Source organism: Colletotrichum graminicola (genome assembly GCF_000149035.1).
Source record: "Colletotrichum graminicola M1.001 genomic scaffold supercont1.179, whole genome shotgun sequence".
NCBI classification, from domain to species: Eukaryota; Fungi; Ascomycota; class Sordariomycetes; order Glomerellales; family Glomerellaceae; genus Colletotrichum; species Colletotrichum graminicola.
The window spans coordinates 4,831-18,250 of NW_007361183.1; the positions used below are offsets into that span (position 1 = coordinate 4,831).

Consider the following 13,420-nt stretch of genomic DNA (forward strand, 5'->3'; position numbering starts at 1 on the left):
AGAAAAAGTTAGAAAAAGTCTGAAAAAGCTAGGATTGAACCTATAGCCTTTGGATTATTAGGAGCACTACTTACTGCTAGACTATGTGGAGCGAGAAGAGCCAACCTTGTTCTTTTGGACCTATAGACCCTTGTGATGTGTGTGCGCGTATCTATTGGTTAGAGCCTTATCACCTACTCCACTGTCAGCTCAACCGTGCACGGGCCAGCGCGCACGGTACTCTCGGGTTGTCAAGGGGGGGGCATTATCAGCTTGTCTGTAGACTCCTTGTAGATGCAATAGGACTATGTCCTCTTATCTTATCAAGTAAAAGTGGTGATGAGGGGTTACGGGTTTGATATGAGGGGCGTTGACACATAAAGTAAGGAAATGAGGATTAAAGTGTTAACTTAATTCGAAAATGGAAGGCGAGTCTGTGATAGGTGCTTGGCCACCGTCTTCTACCTCTCGTTTTGCGATTCGTGATTGTTCTGCCTACCTGCAAACCCATCAACCCCAATAGGCCCAACCTTCTGAGTCATCGGCCTCGCCCGATGCTTCATTTTTCACACCTTCCTTCTGGTACCCTGCCCTTACGCACGTAATCGCCACAGCCCTCCTTCGAGTGTCGACGAGCCTCTGTCGAACATCGCAGCTGGCCCTGCGAGACCAAACACTTTAAATTTGTCTTGCAGCTCCGTAGTGTCCCCGGCCTGTCATGGGCGCTCAGCAATCCTCTGGCCGGGACAATAGCGAGGGTATCTCCCAGCCCGCCAAAACATGCTATTACGAGCTTCTGGGCGTTGAGCGCGATGCAACCGATGACGAGTGAGTGCTCTTCCTGGCAGCCACCACTATTTCCTGACGTTTCTATTCGCGTCTTTAGGATCAAGAAATCTTACAGAAAACGCGCTCTGGAGCTCCACCCCGACCGGAACCTTAGCGATATCCAGAATGCGACCCGTCGCTTCGCCGAGGTCCAGGCTGCATACGAAGTCCTTTCAGATCCCCAAGAAAGAGCTTGGTATGACTCCCATCGCGAGGCCATCCTACGCGGTGTCGACCCCGATGACTCGGACGACCGCAGCCCCGAGTACAACAACGTCAAGCTCACGTCAACTGACGATATATTCTCCCTAATCCGCCGCTTCAACTCTACCGTTCCCTTTACTGACGAGCCTTCCGGCTTCTTTGGTATAGCCAAGGCAACCTTCGATCACCTTGCCGACGAAGAGATTGTCGCCGGCGAGTACGCATCAGGAGACATTCAAGATTATCCTTCATTTGGCTTTTCTGCCGATAGCTATGAAGCCGTTGCCAGGCCCTTCTACGCCGCCTGGGCAAGTTTCTCTACCCGCAAAACCTATGCCTGGAAGGACAAATATCGGCTTTCGGACGCCCCAGACCGGCGTGTTCGACGCCTCATGGAAAAGGAGAACAAAAAGGCGCGTGAAGAGGCCATTCGGGAGTTCAATGATGCCGTCCGGTTCCTTGTCACCTTTGTACGCAAACGCGATCCCCGCTACCTCCCAAACACACAAACAGCTGCAGAGCGCCAAGAGTCTCTGCGCACTGCTTCTGCCGCTCAAGCGGCCCGATCCCGTGCGGCAAATAAGGAAAAGCTCTCTGAAGCGTTTGTTCCTGATTGGGCCCAGGCAAGGGATGAAGCGGACGCAGGCAATCAGTTTTTTGAAAGCGAAGAAGACGACTCAGAGGTGGAAGAAATTGAGTGTGTAGTGTGCAAAAAAACGTTCAAAAGTGAGAAGTCGTTTGAGGCACATGAAAGAAGTAAGAAGCATCTCAAGGCTGTGCAGCAATTGAGGCGTCAGATGAGGAATGAAGATCTGGACCTGGGCCTTAATGAGACGCCTACCATGCTCGACAAGGGCACATTGATGGAGGATACACAGGGGGTTCCCAACGAGCAACAAAAGCTTGATGCTACGGAAGGGACAGCGGGAAACCCTGTTGAGTCAACGTTGCAGCCTCAAGTTGCCGAACTGTCCTACGACTCATCCGACAGTTTGCAAGATGACGAGTATGCCTCGCGTGCCGATGTCGAGAAGAGACTTTTCGCCAGTGACACCCTCCATACCGAGATAAGCCAGGGCAGCGCATCAAGAGCCGACTCCGGAAAGCACCTAGCCAGCTTGGAAGACCTGTCGCTCGGTGATGACGAGGAGAAAGCTGATAGCACTGGACGAACTCCACCCAAGAAGGTTGGGAAAGCCAAGGCGAAGCGTGAAAAGCGAGCGGCTCGTCAGGCAGCCGAAGAAGACCAGACTTCTAAAGTAAGTCTTTGCTACAACGACTCCAGCACGCAGCTTTGTTGTTGACATCGATCCACCAGCACACCTGTGGTATTTGTAAGGAATCATTTGCCTCTAAGACGAAGCTCTTTACACACATCCGGGACCTCGATCACGCAGCGCCTATAGTGAAGCCTGTAGAAGGCGGTAAGAAGAAACGCTAGATTACCATCTACTTGTAAGAGAGTGCCATCGACCTCATCCGTGACGGCTATTCAAAATCAGGAAGCCCAAATGATGTAACCCAAAGCCGGAATGTGAATGCACTCAACCCATCGTTGCTCAGCCTTAGCCTTTGGTATAAGCATCATGTGCACCTATGATGATGCAGGTTCATGGCCTATGATACTGGTCACACTTTGCGAAACAGCTACCCCGGAGGTCGGAGATTCGCAATTGACAATCAATATACCTACCTCCATGCAGTTAGTTGCCAATGCCCCAAGCGGCTCCATTTCCAATATCCATCAGCAAGTAGTATGATCGCACGCGGCGGTCCGCCTCAAGCATTCAGGATGGTATCACCATCGTCATCGCTTAGTGTCTCAACTTCGTCTATAGCACTCTCTCTTTCGCCCTCGCCTCCTCTCGAAATGGGGTCGTGATCGGCAACATGAATCACTGCTTTGCCCTGTACGTGCTTAACATTCCGCCTCCACTCGTCCCAGTCGTCCTCGTCCAGAATCAGAAAGCCTATGAGCATGCTGGGGTCTAATTCTCTCACATGAAGGCGGCGCAAACGTCGGGTATGCACCGTATCGACATCTGCTTCACTGTACAGAGAAGGGTTCATATGAAAAGGGAGCGCGGGTCTAGTGTGGTGCGGATCGAGATAGAACAAGTAAGATCCCTGTGCGCCAATGAAGTAATGGGAAGACGAGGGGCGACCTCTGCAGTTCTCGTTAGCATGACGCCTCTCATCTCGAGGAAGACACCTACCCTGCGATGCCGACAGACTGTGGCATTTGAAGGGCAGCTATCAAAGCCTCCCAGTACACCGGGGTGATCTTGTCGATTCCTAGTCTAGTGCCCACCAGAATAAGGGTCGGATGGAATCTTGAGCCGTCAGGCTTGGCGATCTTCATAAACTTGTCTTCATAAACGTCTGGCCCGTCCCCGGTGGAATACACACGTAAAGGCTGGTGCATCTGAGCGTTGGCAAGAGCCCTGCGATATATTTTAGCGAACATTCCCAACTTAGGACCAAATCAGCTCACTGTATACATCGAGCGGTTGCAGAAGGACCGAACCACTCTCCAGGGTACTTCCCGCATGCAACTGCACCATGTTGAACAAACTGATGGATGGAATACGGCGCCCTTGGGTCATCAGCAAATAATGAGAGAAGCTTGCGCTCTTCTTCCTGGTTTTGGCCCCTTCGCCAGTCTGTCAAATTGTCAGCAGGACGCCTCAAGAGCCCGCCACCACCGCACACTATGCCAGTAGTACATACCACGCCCTAGATTGATTACTGCCATCGCATTTGCCAATAAGCTTTGGCCTGATCGTATCATGCATCCCCAGCCGCTGTCGGACGAGAAACCATTCTGGTCCACTAGCTGGCTCTTGATGCGCATTGAGAAAGATAGAGCCGATGAGGCTCGAGGGTCTGTGGACTTTGCGATGGCTGGAAATTCTGAACGATATGTCATCCAGAACTTGGATTCGAAATCGTCTAGGAATGCAGTTGGCCATCCACCATCTTGGCCGGAATAGTCCTCATCGTATGCGAGTGAAGACGAGAAGCTACTGGATACAGACTCTGGCGGAGTATTAGGCTCTTTAAGATGATGTGATGCTGGCGCCAAGGTTGATCCTTGGGTAACGCTTCGTTCCTTTGTTGCTTCTGTGGCATCGGTTGGAGGTGGGGTCTGACTTTGGTCGCCTCGGTCGTCTTTCGAAATCTTGGTGCTCAGCGTGTAGGAGCGTCCCAAGCACCAGACGGGAAGGTCGTTCTGGTGGTCGTTAGTGGGTTCAGGGTCCCAGAACATCTGGACGATGCGACGATATCGACCAAGGTCTACCGCAGCCATAGCGGATGGCCTTCAGCTGCGAAGTCAAGTTGTGAAATTTAGCAAAAAGTGTACCCAGTCTCCTTAAGTCAAGTACTCCTAGAGGCGTATGCGAAGGCAAGATGGGACCGATAATGCTTCAGGTGAAGCTTGGTGATCTTGCTCTCCTGCTATTCGAAGTAGATGGCAGAGCAGAGGTCGGATGATGCGACCAGGCAATAGACAATAGGCAAATCGTGGGACAGGAACAGGATCTCGGAGCTGGGTCGGATAGTAATAGTGGGCGCGTGGTAGAAAACACTTGCAGGCGGTAGGTTGGATGAAAGCCGATCAGCTGCGAGGCGAGAAGGACGCAGCCGACGGCGGCAGCGGATCAAGGTACTTGATGAGCAAGACCTAGGATGGATGGACTGAAGCGGCACGTCGAGATATCGTGACTACCTACCTAGGTAGGTGGTGGGTACTGTGAGCGGATGGGCTATGCAGATGAGAAGGGTTGACGCGTATGGATAGCAGAGTGGTGAGGTAAACTGAAAGGTAGGTGGGTAGGCAACGAAGATCAAGAGGAAATGGGGAATGGCAGCCTATACTCACTCAGATGCAGGTTGCCAGTAATTAACAGCCTGCCTACCTACCTACTAAGCCTACGGACTGTCCTTGTGACGCACCGCCTGGGCATGGTGGGGGGCTTGTGTGCTGCCGCCATGGGCATGTCATTGTACGGTCACTGCGGTTCCTTGCTTCCAAAGGAAACGTGACGGGGCTACCTACCTACCTATTTACATGTGTAAAGTAAGACACCCAAAAGCATTGCTCCTAACATAATGTGGGGACAAATAGCGTGTCTCCCTGTTAGAATGGAGGTACCAAAGACCAGGACCCTCTTTGATCGGCAACAAAGGTACTCTGGCCCACCGACCTGTACACACGTAACCTGTCATTGACTGTGATTATCGATAAGAGATGTCAGGGAAGAGCCCCGCATCGATGTGGACAGTGGCCAAGTGGAAATGCTCCCCAGGCCAAAAGTGTATTTTTTCGGTTGCCCTCCTGCATCCTAGATACACCTTAACCGGCCCTTTCTTACCAGGCACGTACTCAGTCAGAGATTCAATCCTCTGCTCGAGTCGATAACAAGTACAATTTTTTCTCGAAACTCAATCCAAATCTCGAGATACAACACAGCAGCAGCACTTTCATCGCGCGGATAGGGCATGCCGCGTGGTGGGAAACGGGGCGGTGGTGCGCGAGCGCCACCACGCAATGTCCCACGCCCACGAAGTCGTGGTTTAGACCGACCTGCCCCAAACTCTATACTTGGTACCGGTTCCGCTGGTATGTCAACATGCAATGATTACAAGCCAGTTTTCACGTCGATATTAGCCAAGCTAACCCATCTCTATGCAGGTTTCACTCTACAAGATGAGGCACGTAGCACGGCCCATCGCTCGTCACCGTGGACCAGTGATTCAAGGTTACGACATCGGCCCGTTACCTTTGTTAACATTGGGGCTTCAGAGCCGCTTAAGCACCTAGAAGCCATCTTGCAGCAGGAGAAGAGTGCTAGTCAACACGAAGAGACACAAGGGTCTACTCCCATTCGGGAGGCCACAGTGCTTGGCCAGCCTGACGAGCCCGCTTCTACGTCTAATGAAACCCATATACCCGATGGAACGCCTACAAACTTGACAGATGACCTGGCTCGATCTCCTGGTCAAGTCAAGCTCATGGATGCCACAACCGAAATTGTCAAGCAAGAAGTTAACATTGGCGTGAAACCCCAAGTACAACCAGAGGTGTCCACGGCGCTGCCATTCTTCGTCGATATTACCAGAGATAAGAACCTACTCAGGAATGTCCCAGTTCAACACGTCGAACGTTCGCCGTCACCTATTCCGTCCGATTCGAGCGACGAGGTAATTCTTTTTAGAGGCCGTAATAAGGCAGCTGGAATTGAAAAGAAACAGAAGCAAAGGACGAAACAGAGATCTTTCAACCTGGGCGGTATTGAAACAGAGCTCAAAGTGGTGGAGGAGACTGTTAAGACCAGGGAAGAGGGTAGCATTGGAGAGCCGGGAAAAGCCCGTCTCAACCTGCCGCGGCAATCTCGACAAGATTCAAGGGCCCAGAATCGCCAGGAAGAGGATGACGTGATTGCTGACTACATCGCCAATATGCGTGAATATGGCGATGACGACGGTTTGATACCTGCGCAAGCCTATTCCTGCCGAGACATCGGAGGTTCCCTTAGCGAGTCCGAGGATATTGAAGAGTCGTTCCAGACCCTCTCCGCTCCTGACGAGGCAACTATTGTGCTGGGAGACAAACAACTGGGCGGAACGGGGCCGGAAGCAGAGATCAAGGCCCGCGCAGTCGACGCAGAACTGCCACAAAAAGCTCAGAAACACTCGGTTCAGGGCAACACAACACGACTCGATGATGCTCTTTTAACAGCTCTTGAAACTGACGTCTCGTACCTGGGCTTCCTCGATCAATCTCTTGCAGAAGACGTATCCCCTCAATCCGAAACAACAGACCAGGCGGATATAGACGATGATGTATTTGCCTCGGCAGCAGATCAGTTCGCTAATGAGGTTGATGACTTCGATTTTATGGATTGGGGCCGTCCAGCGCTGAAGCGCAAGGGCAAGGGAGCCAAAGGAAAGGTTCCTGTGTTCGACATTTCGGATTCAGAGCTCGAGGGTAAGATGCAGGCGGCATGGAAGAACGACCGGTTAAGAAAAGCGGAGAGAAAGAAGGAACGACAGGCTCTTCGTACCCAAGGTCTGCTGGGTAAACACGCCAATCCGGAAGACATGCGCATCAAGTATCCGCACGGTATGGCGCTGGATCAGATCGCCGACGAATTGAGGGCATTTCTTTTAGGCACTCAACCAAGGTGAGCTTTTCATAGTGACTGCGTAACTCCGACCCAGAAATCTAATCCTTGTTTGCAGTTTGACGTTGCCGCCCATGGACAACCATGCTCGAAAAGTTATACATGAGCTCGCCAGCAAGTTTAATATCAAATCCAAGTCAACTGGATCGGCTGACCAACGGCGGCCCATGTTACATCGTACTCTCAGAACCGCCAAATTCGCCGACGAGACATTTGATGTCGCAATTGCCAGGGTTGGGCGAAAGTATTTCTCTCGCAACGACACGGCGGTGCGGGCTGCTGTTCAGCGGCAGTCAGCACGACGTGGCGGCGGCGGCGGCGGCGGCGGCCATGCGAGTGTCGTCTATCGAGATGGCGAGGTTGTCGGTGGATCTGCGCCGGAATTGGGCCAGGAAAACAAAGGACGCGCGATGCTTGAAAGAATGGGTTGGAGCAGCGGCACCGCCCTTGGTGCGCTTGACAACAAGGGCATCCTGCAGCCGGTCGTCCATGTTGTCAAGCGTAGCAAGGCCGGCCTGGGATAACGCTGGCGGCGCATCTATGTTTCATCGCGTCGGGCGAAAATCTATAGATTTGCTGCAATGGACGACATCGGGGTTAGAAAGCAGCACATCGTGGATCGCAGAAGGGGGCCAGCTATTATGTCCATGTGTACGAATTCATTCGTCCGAAAAACCCTATTCTCAAGGTGTATTGTACAGCCCGCGAACCCCGTTTGACCGTGAAGACATTGCCCCCAAAAAAGCAAACCATCCGTAACGCATTAAGAGACTCCAAGGATATTGGTAACCTTGACAGGTCTCATCATGACACCCAAATGCCAAGTAAAATCCAATGCCCGAAAAGAAAAGCAGCACAAGCATCCCTTATTTCGTGGAAGAGGAGTACTTGGTGACGGCCTTGGTGCCTTCAGAGACAGCGTGCTTGGCCAGCTCACCAGGCAGAATGAGACGGACACTGTTGGGTGGGTCAGTTATATGTAGCGCGACAAGCGCAATGTGGGCAGAACATACGAGGTCTGAATCTCACGGGAGGAGATGGTGGACTTCTTGTTGTAGGCGGCCAGCTTGGAGGCCTCAGAGGCGACGCGCTCGAAAATGTCTACAGATCATGTTAGAGGATGAAAACGTTTATCGGTGCGTCTCGATGTTGCTTACCGTTGACAAAGGAGTTAAGAATGGACATGGCACGGTTGGAAATACCAGTGTCGGGGTGGACCTGCTTCAGGACTGTGGGTGTGTCAGCGGATATTGCATGTGCGCGAGGTGCCTGGCGAGCCATCCTCAACCTGCCAGGTCGCGTCACAAACGCTGAGTGCACGAGTCACTTACCCTTGTAGATGTAAGAAGAGTAGGTTTCCTTGCGGGACTTGGTGCGCTTCTTCTTGTCGCCAGAGGCGGCGGTCTTCTTGCCAGCATCCTTCTTTTCGGGAGCCTTGGAGGCGGTGGCAGGGGCCTTGGAGGCAGGCTTCTTGTCGGCGGCCTTGGGGGGCATTTTTGCGGTTTGTGTTGGAAGTGGGAAAGTGGGAGGTGTTGTTGGGTATTGCGTGGAAATGAGATGCGCGGTTTGTGATCGTGGGTGAGGCAGGATGATGAGAGGTGGGAGAGTTGTTGTCGGAAGAAGAAATCGGGGGGTGGGTTGGGTTTTTGTAGCTGGACGCGACAGGCTCTAGCAGCGTTACTGATTTGATGCGAGGACAGAGTGATTTGGGGAGGGGTGGGTGGTCAGTGAGGCAATGGTCCGGGGGGGTGCGCTTGTCTTGCAGCAGGGGGAGGGTTTGGCAAAGAGCAGCTTTGGTTGGCTGTGACTCTCACAGTGGGGCCTTCCGGCATCACGATAGCGGCTGCTGTCCATGTACTGGGGCACAAAGAGACGCGTTCGCGCTAAGAAATACGTGCAGGCAAAGTTTGGCAGCCATTTTAATTTTTATTTCCCATTTCGCGTGTCAGACAGGCTGGGGGAGAGAAAGTAGGCTGCTGAGAACCAATGACATCGTCGCGTCTCTAGCCAACCTAGATTTTCTGTCTCCCAATTCGCTCTCTTGAGACGCAACAGGGGAGCAATTTCCATTTCCCAATCAGTTTATTTCCTGGGGGAAACGTGAAGAGTACGTATCCACTGTCGCACGCTGACGACGCGAGTAGCAGAGCGCGTTGCCTCGTTCACTTTCACTTTCATGGTTTAGAGTGGCAGGCTTCGGTCTGTCACATGTATGCATGTCTGCCACTTTGTCTGTCATTATATCAGGCAATAGAACAATCCTAATGGCTCGTGTCATGATGCCCATATTGAGCCCAGAGGTGAGTTGAGGGTATCTGCGTGCAAAACTTTTACAACAAGCAGTTGTGTCTTTCTCGCAATAAGCGACCTCAACTGTGGCAATAGGCCGACCGACAATCCGCGGAGCCTCTATGGGCAGTTGGATGTGTGTGACGTGCCTGGCCTCTCCTCGCCTAGTCCCCTTGACGTGTCCACGAGCCATGCTCAGTCGTGTGAGCGCGACGCCGGCTATTGCTGGACTGGATCACTCTGGGCCCACACCACTGTCCACGCCGTCTCCTGTCCAGACATGCAGCTCTGGATCCTACTCCGGGGTGGCTTGGTCTCTGTGATAGACCCCTAGCAGCAGAGGCCAAGACCAGTCAGGAGAGTGGACTAGACACACTACCCAGCTACGGATACCCAGGCCATTAAGTCTAGGACGCGACGCGTCTTCCACTCCCAGCCAATGAGGGAGAAGGCAATTCAGTGGGTTCGCTAGAATGTCAGCCCCTCCATTGCTGCTGCCGCGCAAGGCTGAATCTGATTTTACTTAACTTATATCGCGAATGTCATACAAGGGTCGCTGGATAAGGCTCTGTTTCTGCGTGCGCCGAACCCGGCGTTGGAGAGAGCATAATGATGGGCCATATGAGACCCAAATGCCCCGGGTCCGGTGAAGATGCATTGAACCAGACCGCACCGCACATTTTGGAGCCTAGTTGGGCTGACCAACGCTTTCCGACATGTGGTACCAATTCCAGACATGCTTTACCTTCCTTGAACTTCATTCTGGTCTTCCCAGCGTACTACGAATTCAGGTCATGCTTGATCCCGGACGAACTACAATGGTCCAGAACGATGCGGATATTGATGTTGTGTAGCAAATTCCGGTACGCTTGGGTCCCAATAACGTAAACCGACTACTAAGATGCAGGATTGATGTCAACATCCAAGAGAATAATAATGATTTCAGAGCGGGTTTCCCCCCAAGGTTGAAAGATTTCAACGAACGAGTGAAGCATCAGCCTCAATGACCATAGGGGATTGGCTGATTGTGTCGTGTTTTATAATTTCTTAAAATAAAGGAACGGGAACAATGGGAAGCATGGATTGAGAATAGGTTGCCACCTAAAGGATTGTAGGAGAATGACGAATGAATAAAAGATAAAAACCCGGCGGGATACGCAAATAGGGCAGCATAAGAGAATTAGAACCATCGAAGTGCCTGCTTTTTTTAATTGACCAGTCACGGTCGGATTAATCAGGGAAAGGAGAGACAAGTACAAATGTAAAAAAAAAGAGGCAATAAGGAGAGACGTGTGGTTGAATGTTATGGGGGTGGACACGAACGGCGGGCCTCCCGGGGCTTTTATTTCCCTGTGTTGTGGTGCCCGTGCTTGCATGGGCATGCACCAGTAGTGGTGGCTAGCCCGTCTTGGCTCCTTGCTCCACGCAAGATCGATTAGAAAACGGGTACGTACCCCTTGCCGTGGGCCCCAGAGAAAATGATGCACCACAACATGAATGAATTTCTGGTTTCGGCTTAGCGTCCAGTCGCGCGCTGGTGATCCGTGATTGAGTTCCTCCAACGCGAAAACTACTTAACTTCTTGACTCCCCACCATCTTCACTCTCATCCGTCCCCATCTCACTTTTCCATCTACAATCAGCAGCCAGCATCCAGCCAAGTCGCTTTCGCGTCACGCAAACAATACCCAAACCTCCCCCCTTTTTCAACCCCAAAACCCACATTCACAATGACTGGAGGCGGCAAGTCCGGCGGCAAGGCCAGCGGTTCTAAGAACGCGCAATCGTAAGTTTTTGCTGTGCACCCATGCTGTCACCGTCTAAATGGCAATGGCGCCCGGTTCATGATGGGACGCTGGCGTATGGTCTTCAACTGACACATCTTTAGCCGTTCCTCCAAGGCCGGTCTCGCTTTCCCCGTTGGTCGTGTTCACCGTCTGCTCCGCAAGGGCAACTACGCTCAGCGTGTTGGTGCCGGTGCTCCCGTCTACCTCGCCGCCGTTCTCGAGTACCTTGCCGCTGAGATTCTCGAGCTTGCTGGCAATGCTGCCCGCGACAACAAGAAGACCCGTATCATCCCCCGTCATCTCCAGCTCGCTATCCGCAACGATGAGGAGCTGAACAAGCTTCTGGGTCACGTTACGATTGCCCAGGGTGGTGTTCTGCCCAACATTCACCAGAGTAAGTTTCTTGCGCCGCTAAATCTGAACATCAATCTAACTTTATTTGCCAGACCTGCTGCCCAAGAAGACCGGAAAGAGTGGCAAGAACCAGAGCCAAGAGTTGTAAATGGGTGTCTGGGGTTTGGGTTTCTTTCGTGCTGGTCGGCTGCTTTGGGTTGTCATGACATCGGGGTCACGGTTCAGGGTTCACGGTTGATTTTCACGTTTGGGTTGTACAATAATACCACGGCAGGAAGCTGTGGTTACGAATGAGAATACCTTTGAAGATCATTTATTTTTTCCTCCCCGTCACATCCACCCGAGAATAAGGTAGTTGACCGTTGGTCTTTTCTGCCACAATGAATATTCTTTTTCGGAGTGCATACGCAAGTGTCCTTTCCTGTGCGTATTGATTTCAGTGTTACAGCCCATCGTGTATTTTAACACCGAACGCATCGGCCTCGCGTTACTGGAATACTTTATCGTCATGGCTAATTGTATACATCGCATTACATTCAACGTTTGGCCGTGGGTATTATTTTACTATCTATTCGGTGCGCGCAACAGCCATGTTATGTAGACTTGACCTGCACGTGAGGAGGTACGGACTGTATCGCCCCAGAGGTGTAGCGGAAGGACCGGCAGGATCGCATGTAGAGAGACTGGAACCTGTTGTCTGCGTTATACTGTATTCCATTCTGCCTGTGATGCGGTGCAGCGCTTGCAGTCCGACTCAATACATTGGGCCGATACCCCTCGCAGTAAACCCTTGTCTACGCATGTTGCCCAGCCAAATGAACCGTTCCAGTCGCTCTAACCGCGTACATCATCGCTTAGAATTTCAATGGGGGGGGCGCTGTCCACAAGTTAGCACGGATGCCATCAGTCTGAAGGGCAGAGAGGAACTAACCATCCAGAATAGGGGCACGAAGATTGCGCTCATATTTAGATCCTATCATCCGATCGTCAGTGTCATTATTCCACTGGGCAAGTACCTCTTGGATGGGGCCACAAACCGCCAGGTGCGGTCGGGTGCACATAGGGTTCCGGGTGCTTCCACTTTGCCAACAAGGTCTCTGTCTGGGTCAGGAGCTCCTGTTTATTACGCTGTTAGCGACGTTGGTCCTAATGAAATCTGCAGCAGTGGGCTGGAAAATGATATCGAGTCCGCCCTCACCCTCTTCTGTCGAGAATCTATCACATTCCGGTTGGCCTCGAACAGTGACCGGATATAGAGCGCCTGGCCTCTCCAAAGGTGACGATGGACGGCCCAGTCAAGTGCCAGCTTCAGTGACCGACGGTACAAGGACCTAACAGGAAATTATTAGCTCCAAGACTGATTCGAAATCAGTCGCTATTGGCAGTGTAGGCTCACAGTGCCGCTTGACGGGTCGACATAGTGGTATCGTAATGTCACCGCGATCGCTTCGATGGCCTGGTGAGCGTCCGTAGCGAAATGAGGCAGGGTTACTGGCGTTGATTTGGGTGCATTGGATATACGAATGCCTATTAATGAGGTATCAAGGAGGACCAAGGCCAGTTATTCTGGTGTTGAGGATGATGAGTAAGCAGGCTACGGAATGATACATGAGATGCGGAACAAGGGATATTCCGATTAGTGCCTTAGGCTACAGCCGGCTGTATCCCTTTAATTGCTAGGTGACCTTATTCTTGCTAAGGGCAGGATAGAGCTAATATATTTATAGTATTTAGTCTAACATAGTAATAGTTTAAAGTACTTCTATTAATATAGCGTTCTTCTTATACTATA

General features: G+C 51.8%; 6 protein-coding genes across 6 annotated transcripts; 3 read left to right on the forward strand and 3 right to left on the reverse strand.

Annotated features, from left to right (window-relative positions):
- Positions 1-697: 697 nt before the first annotated feature.
- Positions 698-2,452, forward strand: GLRG_11897 (DnaJ domain-containing protein; the record flags this gene model as incomplete). The annotated part of the gene is made up of 3 exons (XM_008102578.1): positions 698-807; positions 866-2,270; positions 2,330-2,452. The coding sequence occupies 3 exons, from the start codon at positions 698-700 to the stop codon at positions 2,450-2,452; spliced, it is 1,638 nt and encodes a 545-aa protein (XP_008100769.1).
- Positions 2,453-2,790: 338 nt separating this feature from the next.
- On the reverse strand, positions 2,791-4,321 carry GLRG_11898 (peptidase family C54; the record flags this gene model as incomplete). Its single annotated transcript, XM_008102579.1, has 4 exons — positions 2,791-3,178; positions 3,228-3,455; positions 3,506-3,674; positions 3,742-4,321. The coding sequence occupies 4 exons, from the start codon at positions 4,319-4,321 to the stop codon at positions 2,791-2,793; spliced, it is 1,365 nt and encodes a 454-aa protein (XP_008100770.1).
- A 1,193-nt stretch (positions 4,322-5,514) lies between these two features.
- GLRG_11899 (G-patch domain-containing protein) lies at positions 5,515-7,723 on the forward strand (the record flags this gene model as incomplete). The annotated part of the gene is made up of 3 exons (XM_008102580.1): positions 5,515-5,635; positions 5,708-7,199; positions 7,258-7,723. 3 exons carry the CDS (start codon positions 5,515-5,517, stop codon positions 7,721-7,723), a joined length of 2,079 nt encoding a protein of 692 aa, XP_008100771.1.
- Positions 7,724-8,065: 342 nt separating this feature from the next.
- Positions 8,066-8,693, reverse strand: GLRG_11900 (histone H2B; the record flags this gene model as incomplete). The annotated part of the gene is made up of 4 exons (XM_008102581.1): positions 8,066-8,156; positions 8,213-8,300; positions 8,357-8,428; positions 8,531-8,693. The coding sequence occupies 4 exons, from the start codon at positions 8,691-8,693 to the stop codon at positions 8,066-8,068; spliced, it is 414 nt and encodes a 137-aa protein (XP_008100772.1).
- Positions 8,694-11,217: 2,524 nt separating this feature from the next.
- Positions 11,218-11,776, forward strand: GLRG_11901 (histone H2A; the record flags this gene model as incomplete). The annotated part of the gene is made up of 3 exons (XM_008102582.1): positions 11,218-11,273; positions 11,376-11,668; positions 11,721-11,776. 3 exons carry the CDS (start codon positions 11,218-11,220, stop codon positions 11,774-11,776), a joined length of 405 nt encoding a protein of 134 aa, XP_008100773.1.
- A 706-nt stretch (positions 11,777-12,482) lies between these two features.
- Positions 12,483-13,047, reverse strand: GLRG_11902 (complex 1 protein; the record flags this gene model as incomplete). Its single annotated transcript, XM_008102583.1, has 5 exons — positions 12,483-12,505; positions 12,560-12,601; positions 12,666-12,744; positions 12,827-12,959; positions 13,025-13,047. The coding sequence occupies 5 exons, from the start codon at positions 13,045-13,047 to the stop codon at positions 12,483-12,485; spliced, it is 300 nt and encodes a 99-aa protein (XP_008100774.1).
- Positions 13,048-13,420: the final 373 nt, after the last annotated feature.